General features: G+C 41.6%; 1 protein-coding gene across 3 annotated transcripts in view; it reads right to left on the bottom strand.

Moving 5' to 3' along the window:
• Window positions 1–14,275, bottom strand: part of EVA1A (eva-1 homolog A, regulator of programmed cell death) — a 69,891-nt gene that overhangs the window by 19,345 nt on the left and 36,271 nt on the right. Inside the window, exons 2-4 of one of the 3 annotated variants that reach the window (XM_029231385.1) lie at window positions 9,944–10,066; window positions 1,781–1,899; window positions 417–588 (exon numbers count right to left, since the gene is read on the bottom strand). In XM_029231385.1, coding sequence (XP_029087218.1) covers window positions 417–462 — 46 coding nt within the window. In that variant the 5' untranslated portion in view covers window positions 463–588; window positions 1,781–1,899; window positions 9,944–10,066. Of the gene's footprint in view, window positions 1–416; window positions 589–850; window positions 969–1,780; window positions 1,900–9,943; window positions 10,067–14,275 lie in introns of those variants that run through there. The other 2 variants (XM_029231384.1, XM_029231386.1) reach the window with 2 other exon arrangements.

Here is a 14,275-nt window from a genome sequence, read left to right as displayed (position 1 = left end):
CACACACACACACACACACACACACACACACACACACACACACACACCCTGGGAGGAGTTGAGAACCACTGCATAGAAATAATCAGGCTGAGGATACTCCATTCTGGCCTTACATATCAGTTAAATGCTTAATGACAGAAGCCAACAGTAGCCCCAGGCTATTTCATTCACCCGAGCCCAAAAGGAAACCGAATATTTTTCAGCAAGATAAAGCTCTTAGAACCCCCCATTTGCCAAATTAGAGAAAGCTTAAGTTTCAAACCAGAAAACGTTTCATCTCAAAACTCAGTACCACAGAGCCCCTCTGTTATGAGAGGCATTTCTCTCCTGAGTATAAGACCAGAGATGGCCACCCAGGAGATGTCTCTACCCAGCCCCAGGCCTCAGACCTGGCCCAGCTGAGACTGAACAACTACCTGAGACAAAGGAATAGGCCTCTAGGATATTGCTGAGCAAAGCCATGTCCACGAACTCGGGGATCACCAGCTCCGTGTTGTGGTAGAAGGGCAGCCTCGATGTGACATCCAGAAAAGGCCTCCTGGAGATGCTTCAGCTGGATCAAGGTGGCCACCCTCCCTCTCTTCTCTTCTGTTTGGGAACACAAAGTGAGTGATGAGAAATCACATTCTGATTTCCTGAGGCTGTGCTCCAGGTAGCCTGGGCTCAAGAACAAAATCCAGTCCAACCTTCCCAGCCAGGGGGCTGCAAAGATCTGAGATCTTGTACTCTTTGCTCTAACAGCTTCTTGGCTTTCAAAGAAGCAGCAACTCCTTAAATCTGTTTTTCCTGGCCTTTCTCCTTTCTCTTCCCCATCTCCTCCCAATTTCCCATTTTAACACTTCTCCCTCACCTTTCCTTGATCCTTTTTATTGCATTCTTCCTGGTTTGCCTATGAGGTTCAGTCCATCATCACTTTAATCACTGCATTTTTAGCCCAAGCCACAGCCTGCTTTTCACCTGGCTCTGCTTTCCCCTGTACTGATGGCACTTGTGTACTTTGATCAGCTTGCTTCATCCCACGTATCACCAAATGTGCATTCTTGGCAATGGGTCAGAGCTGACTATTTCAGAACTCCCAAAGTGGTTCCTGTTCTAAAATGCCCCCAAGAACTTGGGAGCTCGAGGCTGCTACCTGCCCCTAGCTCCATGACTCCACCTGTGACTGTGATGGGCCAACCAAACACACATGCACTGCCACAAACGGCCCATCAAAGGAACTGATCATCAGGGTTCAGAACAGGAACTTGGGATCTCAGTATTCAGTGGCTCAGCCTCTGGCTGGAGGAGCACATTCTTTCCCCAGCTGCTGCTGCTGTTTAGAACCAGCATTATCATTACCCATTCAGTGAAGCCCTAGCAGAGAGCTGAGGATTTCAAGTGGCAGAGATCTTAATGACTCCTATTCAGTGCCACTCTATCTGAAGACAGGGAACTGAGTCACAGGGTATGGAAGGATGTCAGGTTAGGGAAAGCTAGGGAAGCAGAAGGTTCCAGTCCTTTCAGAAGAAACAGGTTCTCAGGTGGGTCACAGACATTGGTAACATGGATCACATTCAGAGGGCCTGGAGAGCTGCAATTCCATAGGTGGATGGAATGGGTCACAACAGATAAGACAACTCTCACTTTGGTGAATTCCAGTGGGCTCAGGGAAGACCAAAGCAAGAAAAGACAGACCAACCCATAGGTAGGACAGAAACGAACACAAGGTCCTTGGAGCAGCCAGAGGCCCAGATAGTGGCAGATGAGGAGTGGGCTAGCTGTTGCTGAGGGACCCCTGTACCTCTGAGTCTTCAACAGCCATTTGAGTTCCTAAAAGGTGACAACTGATGATACAGGTGAAGACTTGGAACCACCACCCTGAGTTCAGAAACTGCTCTGCAGGTCTGAGGACTTCAGGACCTAGGAAGAGAGTGAAGCCACTGGAATATTTCTGAGTATATAGTAGGACAAAGCTGTTTCAGGTCCATTCCCTCCTTTCTATCCCCACTAATCCTACTATAGTGCAAGTCTCATCATTTTATTGCTGTGAGTTTTCCAACAGTCTCCTATCTGATGCTTCTGCAAATACCTCTTCCTATTCAATCTAGCACCCACTTTTACCATCAGGGTTATCTTTTATAAAGTACAAATCTGATCACTTCACTCCATAGTCCAACCCTTCATTAATGTTAAGAAGTTTAATCCCCATTAAACTTCTTAACACAAAACACATCCACTTTCACAATATCTGACCTCTATTTTGGCTCTTAATTCATCTCCTACCCAAGTCTACACTCTTACACATATACACTGAGATACAAGTATGCCTAATGCTTCAACAATACCAGATTACTTTCAGTTCCCCAAATACACTAAGCTCTTTTATCTTTTCATGCTTTTGGTTGTGCCCTTCCTTTGCCTAAATGTCCTTCCTCCCTGGCTAACGTTTCCTGTAAGAGAGAATTCAAAAGTTCTACTGTAGTCTCAAAATCCCAAAGACTTCCTTTTTTTCAGAAATAGAAAAATCCATACTAAAATTCATATGGAATATCAAGCAATCCAAATTACCAAAACAATCCTAATAAAAAAAAACAAAGCTGGAAGTCTCACACTTCCTCATTTCAAAACGTATTACAAAGCTACAGTAATCAAAACAGTGTTGTACTTGCATAAAGACAGGCATATGGATAAATGGAATAGAGAGCCCAGAAATAAAACCTTACATGTATGGTTAAATTATTTTCAACAAGAGACCATTCAATTTGGAAGGAATAGTCTTGTTGAGAAAACTGGATATCCACATGCAAGAGAATGAAGTTCAATCCTTATCTTACACCATATTAAAAAAAAATTAACTAAAAATGGATAAAAGACCTAAGTGGAAGAGCTAAAACTATAAAGCTCTTAGAAGAAAATATAGAGGAAGAGCTTCATGACACTGGATTTGGAAATGATTTCTTGGACTTGACACCAAAAGCACAGGCAACAAAATAAAAATAGGTAAGTTGGACTACATCAAAACTTAAAACTTCTGTGCATCAAAGGATACAATCAACAGAGTGAAAAGCAACCAATGGAATGGGAGAAAATATTTGCAAATCATATATCTGATGAGGGATTAATATCTAGATTATAGAGAACTCCTACAACACAACAACAGCAAAAAACAAACAACCTGATTAAAAAATGGGCAAAGGATTCGAATAGACCTTTCTTCAAGGAAGATTCATGAATGGCCAAGAAGCATATGAAAAGATGCTCAACATCACTAATCATTAGGGAAACACAAATCAAAAACACAATGAGATACTACCCCACATCCATTAGGATGGCTACTATCAAAAACAAAACAAAACAAAACAGAAAATAGCAAGTGCTGGAGAGGATTGGAGAGGAACCCTTGTACTGTTGATGGGAAGGTAAAATTGTAGAGGCACTATGGAAAACAGTGTGGCAATTTCTCAAAAAATTAAAAATAGAATTACCATATGATTCAGCAATTCACCTCTGGGTCTACACCCAAAAGAATTGAAAGCAGGGACTTGAACAGACATTTGTACACAAATTATGATGAAGCATTATTATGGCAGCCTAAAGATAAATCAATCAAAGTGTCCATCCACAGACAAATGGATAAACAAAATGTGCTATATGCATACAATGGAATATTACCCACAGACTTTTTTTTTAAACATCTTTATTGGAGTATAATTGCTTTAAAATGGTGTGTTAGTTTCTGCTTTATAACAAAGTGAATCAGTTATACAAATACATATGTTCCCATATCTCTTCCCTCTTGCATCTCCCTCCCTCCCACCCTCCCTATCCCACCCCTCTAAGGAGGTCACAAAGCACCAAGCTGATCTCCCTGTGCTATCCGGCTGCTTCCCACTAGCTATCTATTTTATGTTTGGTAGTGTATATATGTCCATGACACTATCTCACTTTGTCACAGCTTACCCTTCCCCCTCCCCATATCCTCAAGTTCATTGTCTATTAGGTCTGTGTCTTTATTCCCATCTTACCCTTAGGTTCTTCATGACATTTTTTTTCTTAGATTCCATATATATGTGTTAGCATACAGTATTTGTCTTTCTCTTTCTGACTTACTTCACTCTGTATGACAGACTCTAGGTCCATCCACCTCACTACAAATAACTCAGTTTCGTTTCTTTTTATGGCTGAGTAATATTCCATTGTATATACGTGCCACATCTTCTTTATCCATTCATCCGATGATGGACACTTAGGTTGTTTCCATCTCCGGGCTATTGTAAATAGAGCTGCAATGAACATATTGGTACATCACTCTTTGAATTATGGGTTTCTCAGGGTATATGCCCAGTAGTGGGATTGCTGGGTCGTATGGTCCTTCTATTGTAGTTTTTTAAGGAACCTCCATACTGTTCTCCATAGTGGCTGTATCAATTTACATTCCCACCAGCAGTGCAAGAGTGTTCCCTTTTCTCCACACCCTCTCCAGCATTTATTGTTTGTAGATTTTTTGATGATGGCCATTCTGACTGGTGTGAGATGATATCTCATTGTAGTTTTGATTTGCATTTCTCTAATGATTAATGATGTTGAGCATTTTTTCATGTGTTTGTTGGCAATCTGTATATCTTCTTTGGAGAAATGTCTATTTAGGTCTTCTGCCCATTTTTGGATTGGGTTGTTTGTTTTTTTGTTATTGAGCTGCATGAGCTGCTTGTAAATTTTGGAGATTAATCCTTTGTCCGTTGCTTCATTTGCAAATATTTTCTCGCATTCTGAGTGTTGTCTTTTGGTCTTGTTTATGGTTTCCTTTGCTGTGCAAAAGCTTTTAAATTTCATTAGGTCCCATTTGTTTATTTTTGTTTTTATTTCCATTTCTCTAGGAGGTGGGTCAGAAAGGATCTTGCTGTGATTTATGTCATAGAGTGTTCTGCCTATGTTTTCCTCTAAGAGTTTGATAGTGTCTGACCTTACATTTAGGTCTTTAATCCATTTTAAGCTTATTTCTGTGTATGGTGTTAGGGAGTGTTCTAATCTCATACTTTTACATGTACCTGTGAAATTCTGACACATGCACAACATGGATGAACCTTGAGGACATTATGCTAAGTGAAGCAAGCCAGTCACAAAAGAACAAATACGGTATGATTCCACTTATATGAAGTACCTAGAATAGTCAAATTCATAGACAGAAGGCAGAATGGTGGTTGTCAGGGGTTGGGAGAAGGGAGAAATAAGAAATTATTGTTTAATTGGTACAGAGTACAAAGTTTCAGTTTTGCAAGATGAAAAGTGTTCTGGACATGGATAATGATAATGGTTGCACAACAAAGTAAATGTACTTGATGCCACTGAGCTGTACACTTAAAAATGGTTAAAATAGCAAATTTTATGTTATATTTATTTTACCACAATTTTTAAAATTAATAATAATAAATATAAGATGTTGATGAGGTACAACAATGAATTTTAAAGGTTAAATTTTAAAGATTCTTTAGAGAATCCAGCAATCAAATATTGATTTTCAGTTAATAGGAATGGTAGCAGAATTATAGAGATATTAAAATTAAAGTCAAAATACTATATGATATCACTTATATGCGGAATCTAAAAAATACAACAAACTAGTGAATATAACAAAAAAGAAGACTCGCAGATATAGAGGACAAACTAGTGCATCAGTGGAGAGAGGAAGGGGGGAGGGGCAATATAGAGTAGGGGATTCAGAAGTACAAACTATTATGTACAAAATAAGCTACAAGGATATCTTGTACAACGCAGGGAATATAGCCGATATTTTATAATAATTAAAAATGGAGTATAACCTTTAAAAACTGTGGGGACTTCCCTGGTGGCATTGTGGTTAAGAATCCGCCTGCCAATTCAGAGGACACAGGTTCAATCCCTGGTCCAGGAAGATCCCACGTGCCATGGAGCAACTAAGCCCATGAGCCACAACTACTGAGCCTGAGCTCGAGAGCCTGCGAGCCACAACTACTGAAGTCCGCGCGCCTAGAGAAATCAAGTCTAAAAAAATAAAGAAAGAAAAAGAAGAAAAGACTAACACCTCTTGGCTCTCCATTAAAAAAACAAACTGTGAATAACTATATTGTACACCTGTAATTTACAGAATATTGTACATCAACTACACTTTGATTTAAAAAATTGAAGTCAATAAAATTCTAATTTATATCAAATTATGGATATTGCTTAATTTTAAGTAAAAGATGTTATTATCTCACTTATAAAAACATTGAATGTAAATAATTGTAATCTATCACATTTATAGATTAAGAGGAAAAACATATCATGTCAATGGATGCAAAAATGGGTTTGTGTAAAAATTAATAAAAATTCATGTTTTATTTAAAAAGGAAGGTCTAATGCAGTAAAGCTCAAAATCCTCCAGATTCTTTTTTTGTCTATCTAAGTATTAGAATATTTTTCTGATATTGCACCTATGATATTACAATTGGAATTATTGGTTTACTGAAGAGACTTCTTACAAGTCCTTATTACCCTGGTACCTAGCATGGTGCCTGATGAAAGGAGGTTCTCAGTCAATTCTGGCTGGCTGAAAAACAGAAAGAGCAATTAGGCATGAGCTTTGTATGCATGAGGAAGTCCCAGAGAGTATTTCTGAACAGGTCTTAGAGTGAGTCACTTTGAAGACTAAAAGGACACCAGGGCTGACTGGCTCTGAGTGGGGTGCCAAGCAGGGTACTTCTTCAGGACTATGAAAGGACCACATGCAAGACAGAAGCTTAACCATGGCACAGAAATTCTTCCTGCAAGTCTCTCCATGCCCCAGGCACTAATGGAGAGGGTTGCAAGAGCCAGAGGTAAAAGAAAGGGGGACAAAGAAGGCAGGCTGACGGTCAGGAAAAACCACTGCTGGTGGGCCAAACTATAGAGTGAACAGGAAAACCCCCTATGGTCCATGTAGCACACACAAGTCAACGTAAAGCGGGGGTCAGTACACACTTATAACTTTACTATGAAAGGGCTCTGAGGGCTATATGCTCTCTGTCTCAACTACTCAGCTTTTGCCATCGTGGTGTCAAAACCACCACAAACAGCCACAAAAGAATGAGTGTGGCTGTGTTACAATAAAACCTTATTTTCAAAAGTAGGTGGTGGACCCAGATTGGCCCACGGACCATACATAGTCTGCAGCCCTCTGGCCTAGATTCTTACTACTCAAATTATGGTACAAGGACCAGCAGGATTGACATCACTTAGGAGCTTGTTAGATCTGCATAAGCCTGGGCACCCAGACCTTTGGAATCAGACTCTCATTTTGTAAGATGCCTAATAGAGTTTGCAAAATGCTCTGCCTGACTTCTGTGATCCCCTTCAGCCTGAGCACTCAGATATTATAACAGCATAGGCTTAGGAGGAGTTTCACTTAATGCATCCTTTATAAATCTGATCTAGGGTAGGAGGGCAAGTCCTTCATGACGACACTGAGACAGAGGGCAGGACTCAGCATAGGAGATTCTGTTCAGGGCAGCTGCCAATGAGACAAGGTCTGCAGAAGTTAGATACGTGATGACTCCCAGAGCCAAACTCCCTGAGCCCTCCCTTAATAGTGATGAAACTACTCCAGGTAGTTCTAGACACTCTCCACTGGTGATTTGCCCTGTAATTAAAGCATTTCTGCATCTCCTACTGTGATGCTTAATTTTATGAGTCAAATTGACTGGCCATGGGATGTCCAGATTAAACATTATGTCTGGGTGTGTCTATGAAGGTGTTTCCAGATAAGATTAGCAATAGGTAGACTAACTAAAGTAGATTGCCCTCCCCAATATGAATGGGTATTACCCAATCCATTGAGAGCTTGAATAGAACAAAAGGCAGAGGAAGGAGGAACTAGCCTCTTTTTTCCTGCCTCACTGCTGAGTTGGAGCATCACATCTCATCTTGTCTTCTCTGGCCTCAGACTGAGATTTACACCATTTGCTCCCCTGGTTTTCAGGCTTTTGGACTTGGACTGAACTACACCGCTGGCTTTCCTGTGTCTCCATGTTGCAAGGTTGTGTATGGCAAATCATGGGACTTCTCAACCTCTATGATTATGTGAACCGATTCTTCTTCATAATAATAATCTATTGTTATATATTTATGTAAAAAATATATATGTTTCTGTTTCTGTTTCTCTGGAGAACCCTAATACACTTAACCAATATAAAGGTAAGGGGCATGAAGAACTCATCCACCTACAAGTGAAATTTTATGCTCTAGTCCTCAAGGAAATCCCTTATCACTGGTTAGTTCCTAAAATAGTGATCCTCAACCTTGGGCAGTGTGCTCCCCAGGGTACAGTTGGTTGTCACAACTCCAGTGGAGGTTGATATTGGCATCTAGTAGGAGGCAAGGATACTGCTAAAATCCTACAATGTATAGAACGGCACCCCCACAACAAAGAACTATCTGGCCCCAAATGTTAATGCATCGAGGTTGAGAAACCCTGCTCTAGAACAAACATCATTACCTCATTGATCAACCTAAGAAACTCTCAGTGTTTGTGAACCTCATGCACATCACCATTACAGCAAGAAAGGTGTCAGAGAGAGGTCTGCTTGGCAGCTCCTAGCGGCCTTGCTCAGAACACCACAGGTCCAAGCCCTGGGCCACCAATTCAGTGTTCCATGACCAGAAGTAAATAGACTCTGGGAGAACAAATCACATCAACCAAGCCCTCAAGAAAATAAAACATCAGGGGATCTCCCTGGTGGCGCAGTGGTTAAGAATCCTCCTGCCAAGGCAGGGGACACGGGTTCAAGCCCTGGTCCGGGAAGATCTCACATGCCGTGGAGCAACTAAGCCCATGCGCCACAACTACTGAAGCCCGTGTGCCTAGAGCCCATGCTCTGCAACAGAGAAGCCACCGCAACAAGAGAAGCCACTCCAATGAGAAGCCCATGCACCGCAATGAAGAGTAGCCCCCTCTTGCTGCAACTAGAGAAACCCCACGTGCAGCAATGAAGACCCAATGCAAAAATAAAATAAATAAATTTATTTTTAAAAAAAGAAAGGAAAAAGAAAATACAACATCAACCAATACCAGTTTATTAATTCATAACTGGAGAGCCACCTGGCATAAGATCTAGATCAGATTCTCTTCTAGACAAGTTGACCCTGGGGATTATCTTGGCTAGGGCAGAATTACAACTAAGCAGCCATATATTTTCAAAGCCAGGGTTTTCTCCCTGTGATTACCCATTGGATTAAACCCACAACATTCTAGGGGAAAATGATGTCTAAAGAACACTCTAGGGCCAGTAAACCAGAATTGCAGCACACTTTCTTTGGACAGCACCTACTAATTCTTATACTTCTTACTCTTTGACAGCTTTTTTTCATCTATGACCCAAAGCTCCTTCACCTAATTACTGAAAATCTGTGGCACAATTGAGGAGACAGCTTCTTTCCAACACCTACCTCTCAGAATTTTGTCTTCCTGTACACATGCTGGCCTCCTGATGAAGATGACAAGCTGGCTTATAAGCACCATCTCTTAAACTGAATGACTAATTGCATGCATCGCATGCCATTTTCACTGGTTTCCATACTAGAGATAACCTATTTCCCAGTGCTGCAAATTCATATTCTCTGGAACCTTGAGTCTACCCACCTATACTGAGTGTAACCACTGGATATACAAAATGAAGTATGCCTGGTGATAGCACATTTCATCTTATATTTCAGTAGCAGCAGTGCACATCCCTGGTATATAAGCCACCATGCAGATGACTATCTCATAACACGGTGTGCAAAGGGTCATAAAAAAGCCTTATTATCAGGACTTCCCTGGTAGTCCATTGGTTAATACTCTGCACTTCCAATGCAGGGGGCGCCAGTTCAATCAATGGTTGGGGAACTAAGATCCCACATGCCACGCAGCACAGCCAAAAAAACAAAAACGAAAAACAAAACAAAAAAATCTTATTATCCCCTTAGCTACCTGGGGAGAAGTGTACTCTTAAGAGTAGAGGAGTATCTGGTTAGAATGGTTCATCCTTGGAGATGCTAGTGTCAGACAGTAGAGGTTCTGAAACTTGTTTGGCCTCAGTTGGCTTCTCAGGCTCTGAAAGAAAAGAAAAACGGCATAAAACATATCAGAGAGCCATCACATGGCTGAGAGATCACATCATGCCTTAGACCTGGTGTTGTTATGAACTGCTTAGCAGAGAAACCTTGGTGGTCTTTGTCTGGACCCCTGAAGATATGAAATAGCATTCCCTGAAAGGATAAAGCCCACTGCCAGAGTTTAATCGGGAATTTGAATGAGACAGTCAGAGAAACCAACCTCCCAAGATCAGAGCAAAGAGGGAAGCTAAGGGTAAAAAATCAAAAGATGTATGCCTCCTCTTCCCTTCTGTCAGCCAAAACCCACAAAATAGCTACAGTGGCTCCTGTGTGGCTCCTCATCAGTGAAGTTTGCAAGCCAGCCTCTCTGGAACAGGAAGGGAGGAAATTTAGTTTCCAGATAGTAATGCCCAGTGGGCCATGAAATGAAGTCTCATGCAGCTCTGTGGGCACAAAAAACCTGGACATGCTGCCAAGTGGATTCCCACAGCCTGTATCTTCCATGGAGAAATCTCAAGGCCTCTGTTCAAACCAGCTAGAGAAGCCACCAGGGGTCTCTGAAAGACCTAGATTATACACAGCTCCTTTAGGTTGCCAGTTTCATTTAGAATTGTGTAGAAAAAAATGAAATCAGTCACAGAGGTCCCAGAGTCCTAAGCAGTCCCCTTGCTCCATGCATACACACTCATTCGTCATCACTGCTTCCTGCCAGCTCCTGCAGCATCCGACTTTTGCTTATTTATTTACATCTTTACTTATCCCAGCTGCCTCTGCCTCACAAAGGATTTGTGGCATCTTCCTATCTCCATTTTACTGGTAAGGGCAAAAAAGCACAAGATCAGTAGTTCTTTAGAGACTCATGCACCAAAGCATGGAATCAGTTCTGTGAGTCCCACTCGCTCTCCACTCTACACTAAAGAAAACCATGCAAGGACTGACCTCATTGTGGTCACATGGAGTCTGAGATGCAAAAGCTTGAAAGGAAAAATAACTCCCAGGGACTTCCCTGGGGACTTCCCTTCCCCAGCGGTTAGGACTTTGTGCTTCCACTGTGGGGGCACGGGTTTGATCCCTGGTCAGGGAACTAAGATCCCACAAGCCACGCAGCATGGCCAAAAAAGAAAAAAAAGAAAAGAAAAATAGCTCCCACCTCAGAGGATGGTAAGAGGATACACATGGCCCTGGAGAAATGACTGAGCAGAGAGAAACCCTGACTTTCTCTACAGGACTGATAAACTCCTATGGATGACACATCCAACATGCTAGCCTACCAGCTGCGTGGCTTCCTTTGCTCCATCAACCCTCCCCTCCAACCTACTGCAGTAAACCACTTCCAAGAGCATATCCTGGACTTTAGTTTTCACTTAGAAAGGCACCACCTCTGAAGTCTGGGCTGTGAGCTCCTTAAGGGCAGGAACCACCTGGTCTCCATTCTTCTCTTTGTTCCTAGAGCCTCCCACAGTAAATGGACAAAGCCGATGTTCAGTGACTGTTGGACGAATGACTCACACTCAGAAATCCCACTCTTCAACCAGATCTTTCTGTCTTCCTACTACCCTCATCCCTAGAATCAAAGTAAATGTGCTCTCCAACCTCTCTGGTTCCTCAAGCTTCTTATACTCTCCAGCTCACCCAGTTAAGTCGCATCCTCCATTCACTTTTCTCTACACAGCCTGGCTACTATAACTACACTACACTTGGCTCTTACCAGGACCTTTCTGCTGCCCTCCCACCATCCCCAGGCCTAACCCCAAGACCACTGTAACCCTCACCTCCCAGCTTTCTTGTCCAAAGGCTAAGTGTTTCTGAAAAAAAAAAAATCATTCATATTAGCACCATTGTAAATGTTTGGTTTACACCCTCAGTGAGGCCCTTATATTGCTAGGAAAACTTCTAAGTCCCTTGCATTGTCCCTTCTCATTTCCAAGAGAAAATGTACCAAACCACTACCCCTTTCTTTCAGCCCCCTTCTCCATCCTCACCCCTCTTGTGCTTCCCATCTTCCCAGAGGAAACAGCAGCCAACTTACATGAACTGTAACTCCCTTCTCTCCCGTCTGATCCTGACCTTCCTCCCTCATTTCTCTAAGGGAGTTTTACCTGTGCTTTTGATCAAATCTTTTCCTCCTTCTTCCTATAAGATTTCATTCCATCAGTGATTCATCCTTCTTTTACCTTTCTTGTTTGACTGACCTCCATCTCTATCTATACAGAGGTAGGCAGATAGAAAGATATACTTTACTATATATTATTCACACAGAAAGACAGAGAGAGAAGGAGAGAAAGAGAGATTATATATGTGTATAATTCTCTCTCAAGCTTGCAGTTTCTCCCTTTCTCCTTCCCTTCTCTCCCCCACCTCCTCCATGTGTGTGTGTGTGTGTGTGTGTGTGTGTGTGTGTGTGTGAGAGAGAGAGAGGTATGTATATATGTCATATATTTACATATATACACACAAGATGTGTTTATACAAAAAACATGCATATATGTGCACATACATGTATGTATACACACACACATGTCTTTCTCCTTCAAACATTTTCTCATTCTTTCCTAATCACTGTCAAGATCTCTCTCTTTCAATTTGCTGGTCTTATCCACAATAAACTTGCTTAATTGCCCTCACCCTTTCTAAAAAAAAAAATTTTTTTTTTTTGGCTGAGTTGTGTCTTCGTTGCTGTGTGCAAGCTTTCTCTGGTTGTGGTGAGTGGGGGCTACTCTTCATTGTGGTGCGCAGGCTTCTCATTGCAGTGGCTTCTCTTTTTGTGAAGCATGGGCTCTAGGCATGCAGGCTTCAGTAGTTGCAGCATGTGGGCTCAGTAGTTGTGGCTTGCAGGCTCTAGAGCACAGGCTCAGTAGTTGTGGTACATGGGCTTAGTTGCTCTGCCACATGTGGGATCTTCCTAGACCAGGGATCAAACCCGTGTCCCCTGCAGTGGCAGGTGGATTCTTAACCACTGCACCAACAGGGAAGTCCTGCCCTCACCCTTAAATGACCTTCCCTTTATTCAGCCTCCCTGCTAAACTTATACTTCCTCTCTCCATTTTTTTTTTTTTACCATCATTCAATCCTTAGGGATCTCATGTCCCATCCTTCTCCATTTATGTTGCCTAGCACAGTGCCTGAGCACAAAAGTTCTTTAAAATAAATTCTGTCATGGATATGAGTCAATGTCTTAGACACCTCTGTGATCTAGTGTTTGACTCATAGTGAATGCTTCCATTGACTGAATGAATCTAGAAATGAACAAACATGGTTAGTGAGAGAGATCTGCAACCTAGCTAAGCAAACAGAATGAAGTATAAAAGCAATGTAAGTTAAGTGGCGTGGGTGCAGATGGGAAAGAGTAATTAATTCCAATAATGGGAGAGCAGAACTCATAAAAACTTCATAGAGAGGTAAGATTTAAATTGAAGCACTGAGTATTAATTTAATACAAATTATACTAATAACTCGTATTTATGGAGACCTTCCTCTGTAACCAGGCAATGCTTTATGTAGAATATTTAAGAATATTTAATTTAAGAATATTAATTTATAACAATCCTGTGCTATTATTATTCCCATTTTTCAGATGGGAAAATTGAGACACAGAGAGGTAGTGCTATACAAGATCACTCAGCTAGAAAATATTGGAGATGGAATTTAAACTCAGGCAGCCCATCTCTAGTGCTTTTAACTTCTAAACCATGCTTCCCAGAGTAAAGAAATGTACTAGAGACAAAGGAATAATGTGAGGGAAGGTATATGGCATGTCTAGAGCAAGAAGGTAGGCAGAAGGATTCACTAGAAATTAAAGATGGAAAGGCAAAGTTGGAATTGGACCTTGGAGGATCTGCAGTGCCTTACAAAGGAGATGGAATTTTATTTTATGAACAATGGTATTAACAGAAGGGTGACATGGTCAGTTCTGCTTCCTAGGAAGAAAACACTGGCAGAAGTGGAGGCTATGTTGGAGAAGTCAGAGATTATAGGTTACAGTCTGAAAGACTCACTAGGGGTTAAATCAACGGTCCAGGTAAAGGATGAAAGTACCTGAAACCAAGATGGCTGAAATAAAACGGGGATGAAGCTGCTGAAGAAGTTGGCAACCCAGAAACCAAACCTATCAGGTGTAGACCAAAACAAAAGAAAACAAAGCAAAAAACCACCAAATGCGTGTTCTCTAGTCAAAAGACCAGTTAAGGGACAGTCTAGCAAGACAGAA

The sequence above is a fragment of the Monodon monoceros genome, unplaced genomic scaffold (genome assembly GCF_005190385.1).
Source record: "Monodon monoceros isolate NGI ecotype Baffin Bay Population unplaced genomic scaffold, NGI_Narwhal_1 Super_Scaffold_19, whole genome shotgun sequence".
Taxonomy (NCBI): Eukaryota; Metazoa; Chordata; class Mammalia; order Artiodactyla; family Monodontidae; genus Monodon; species Monodon monoceros.
This window is presented reverse-complemented; position numbering and strand designations above follow the sequence as displayed.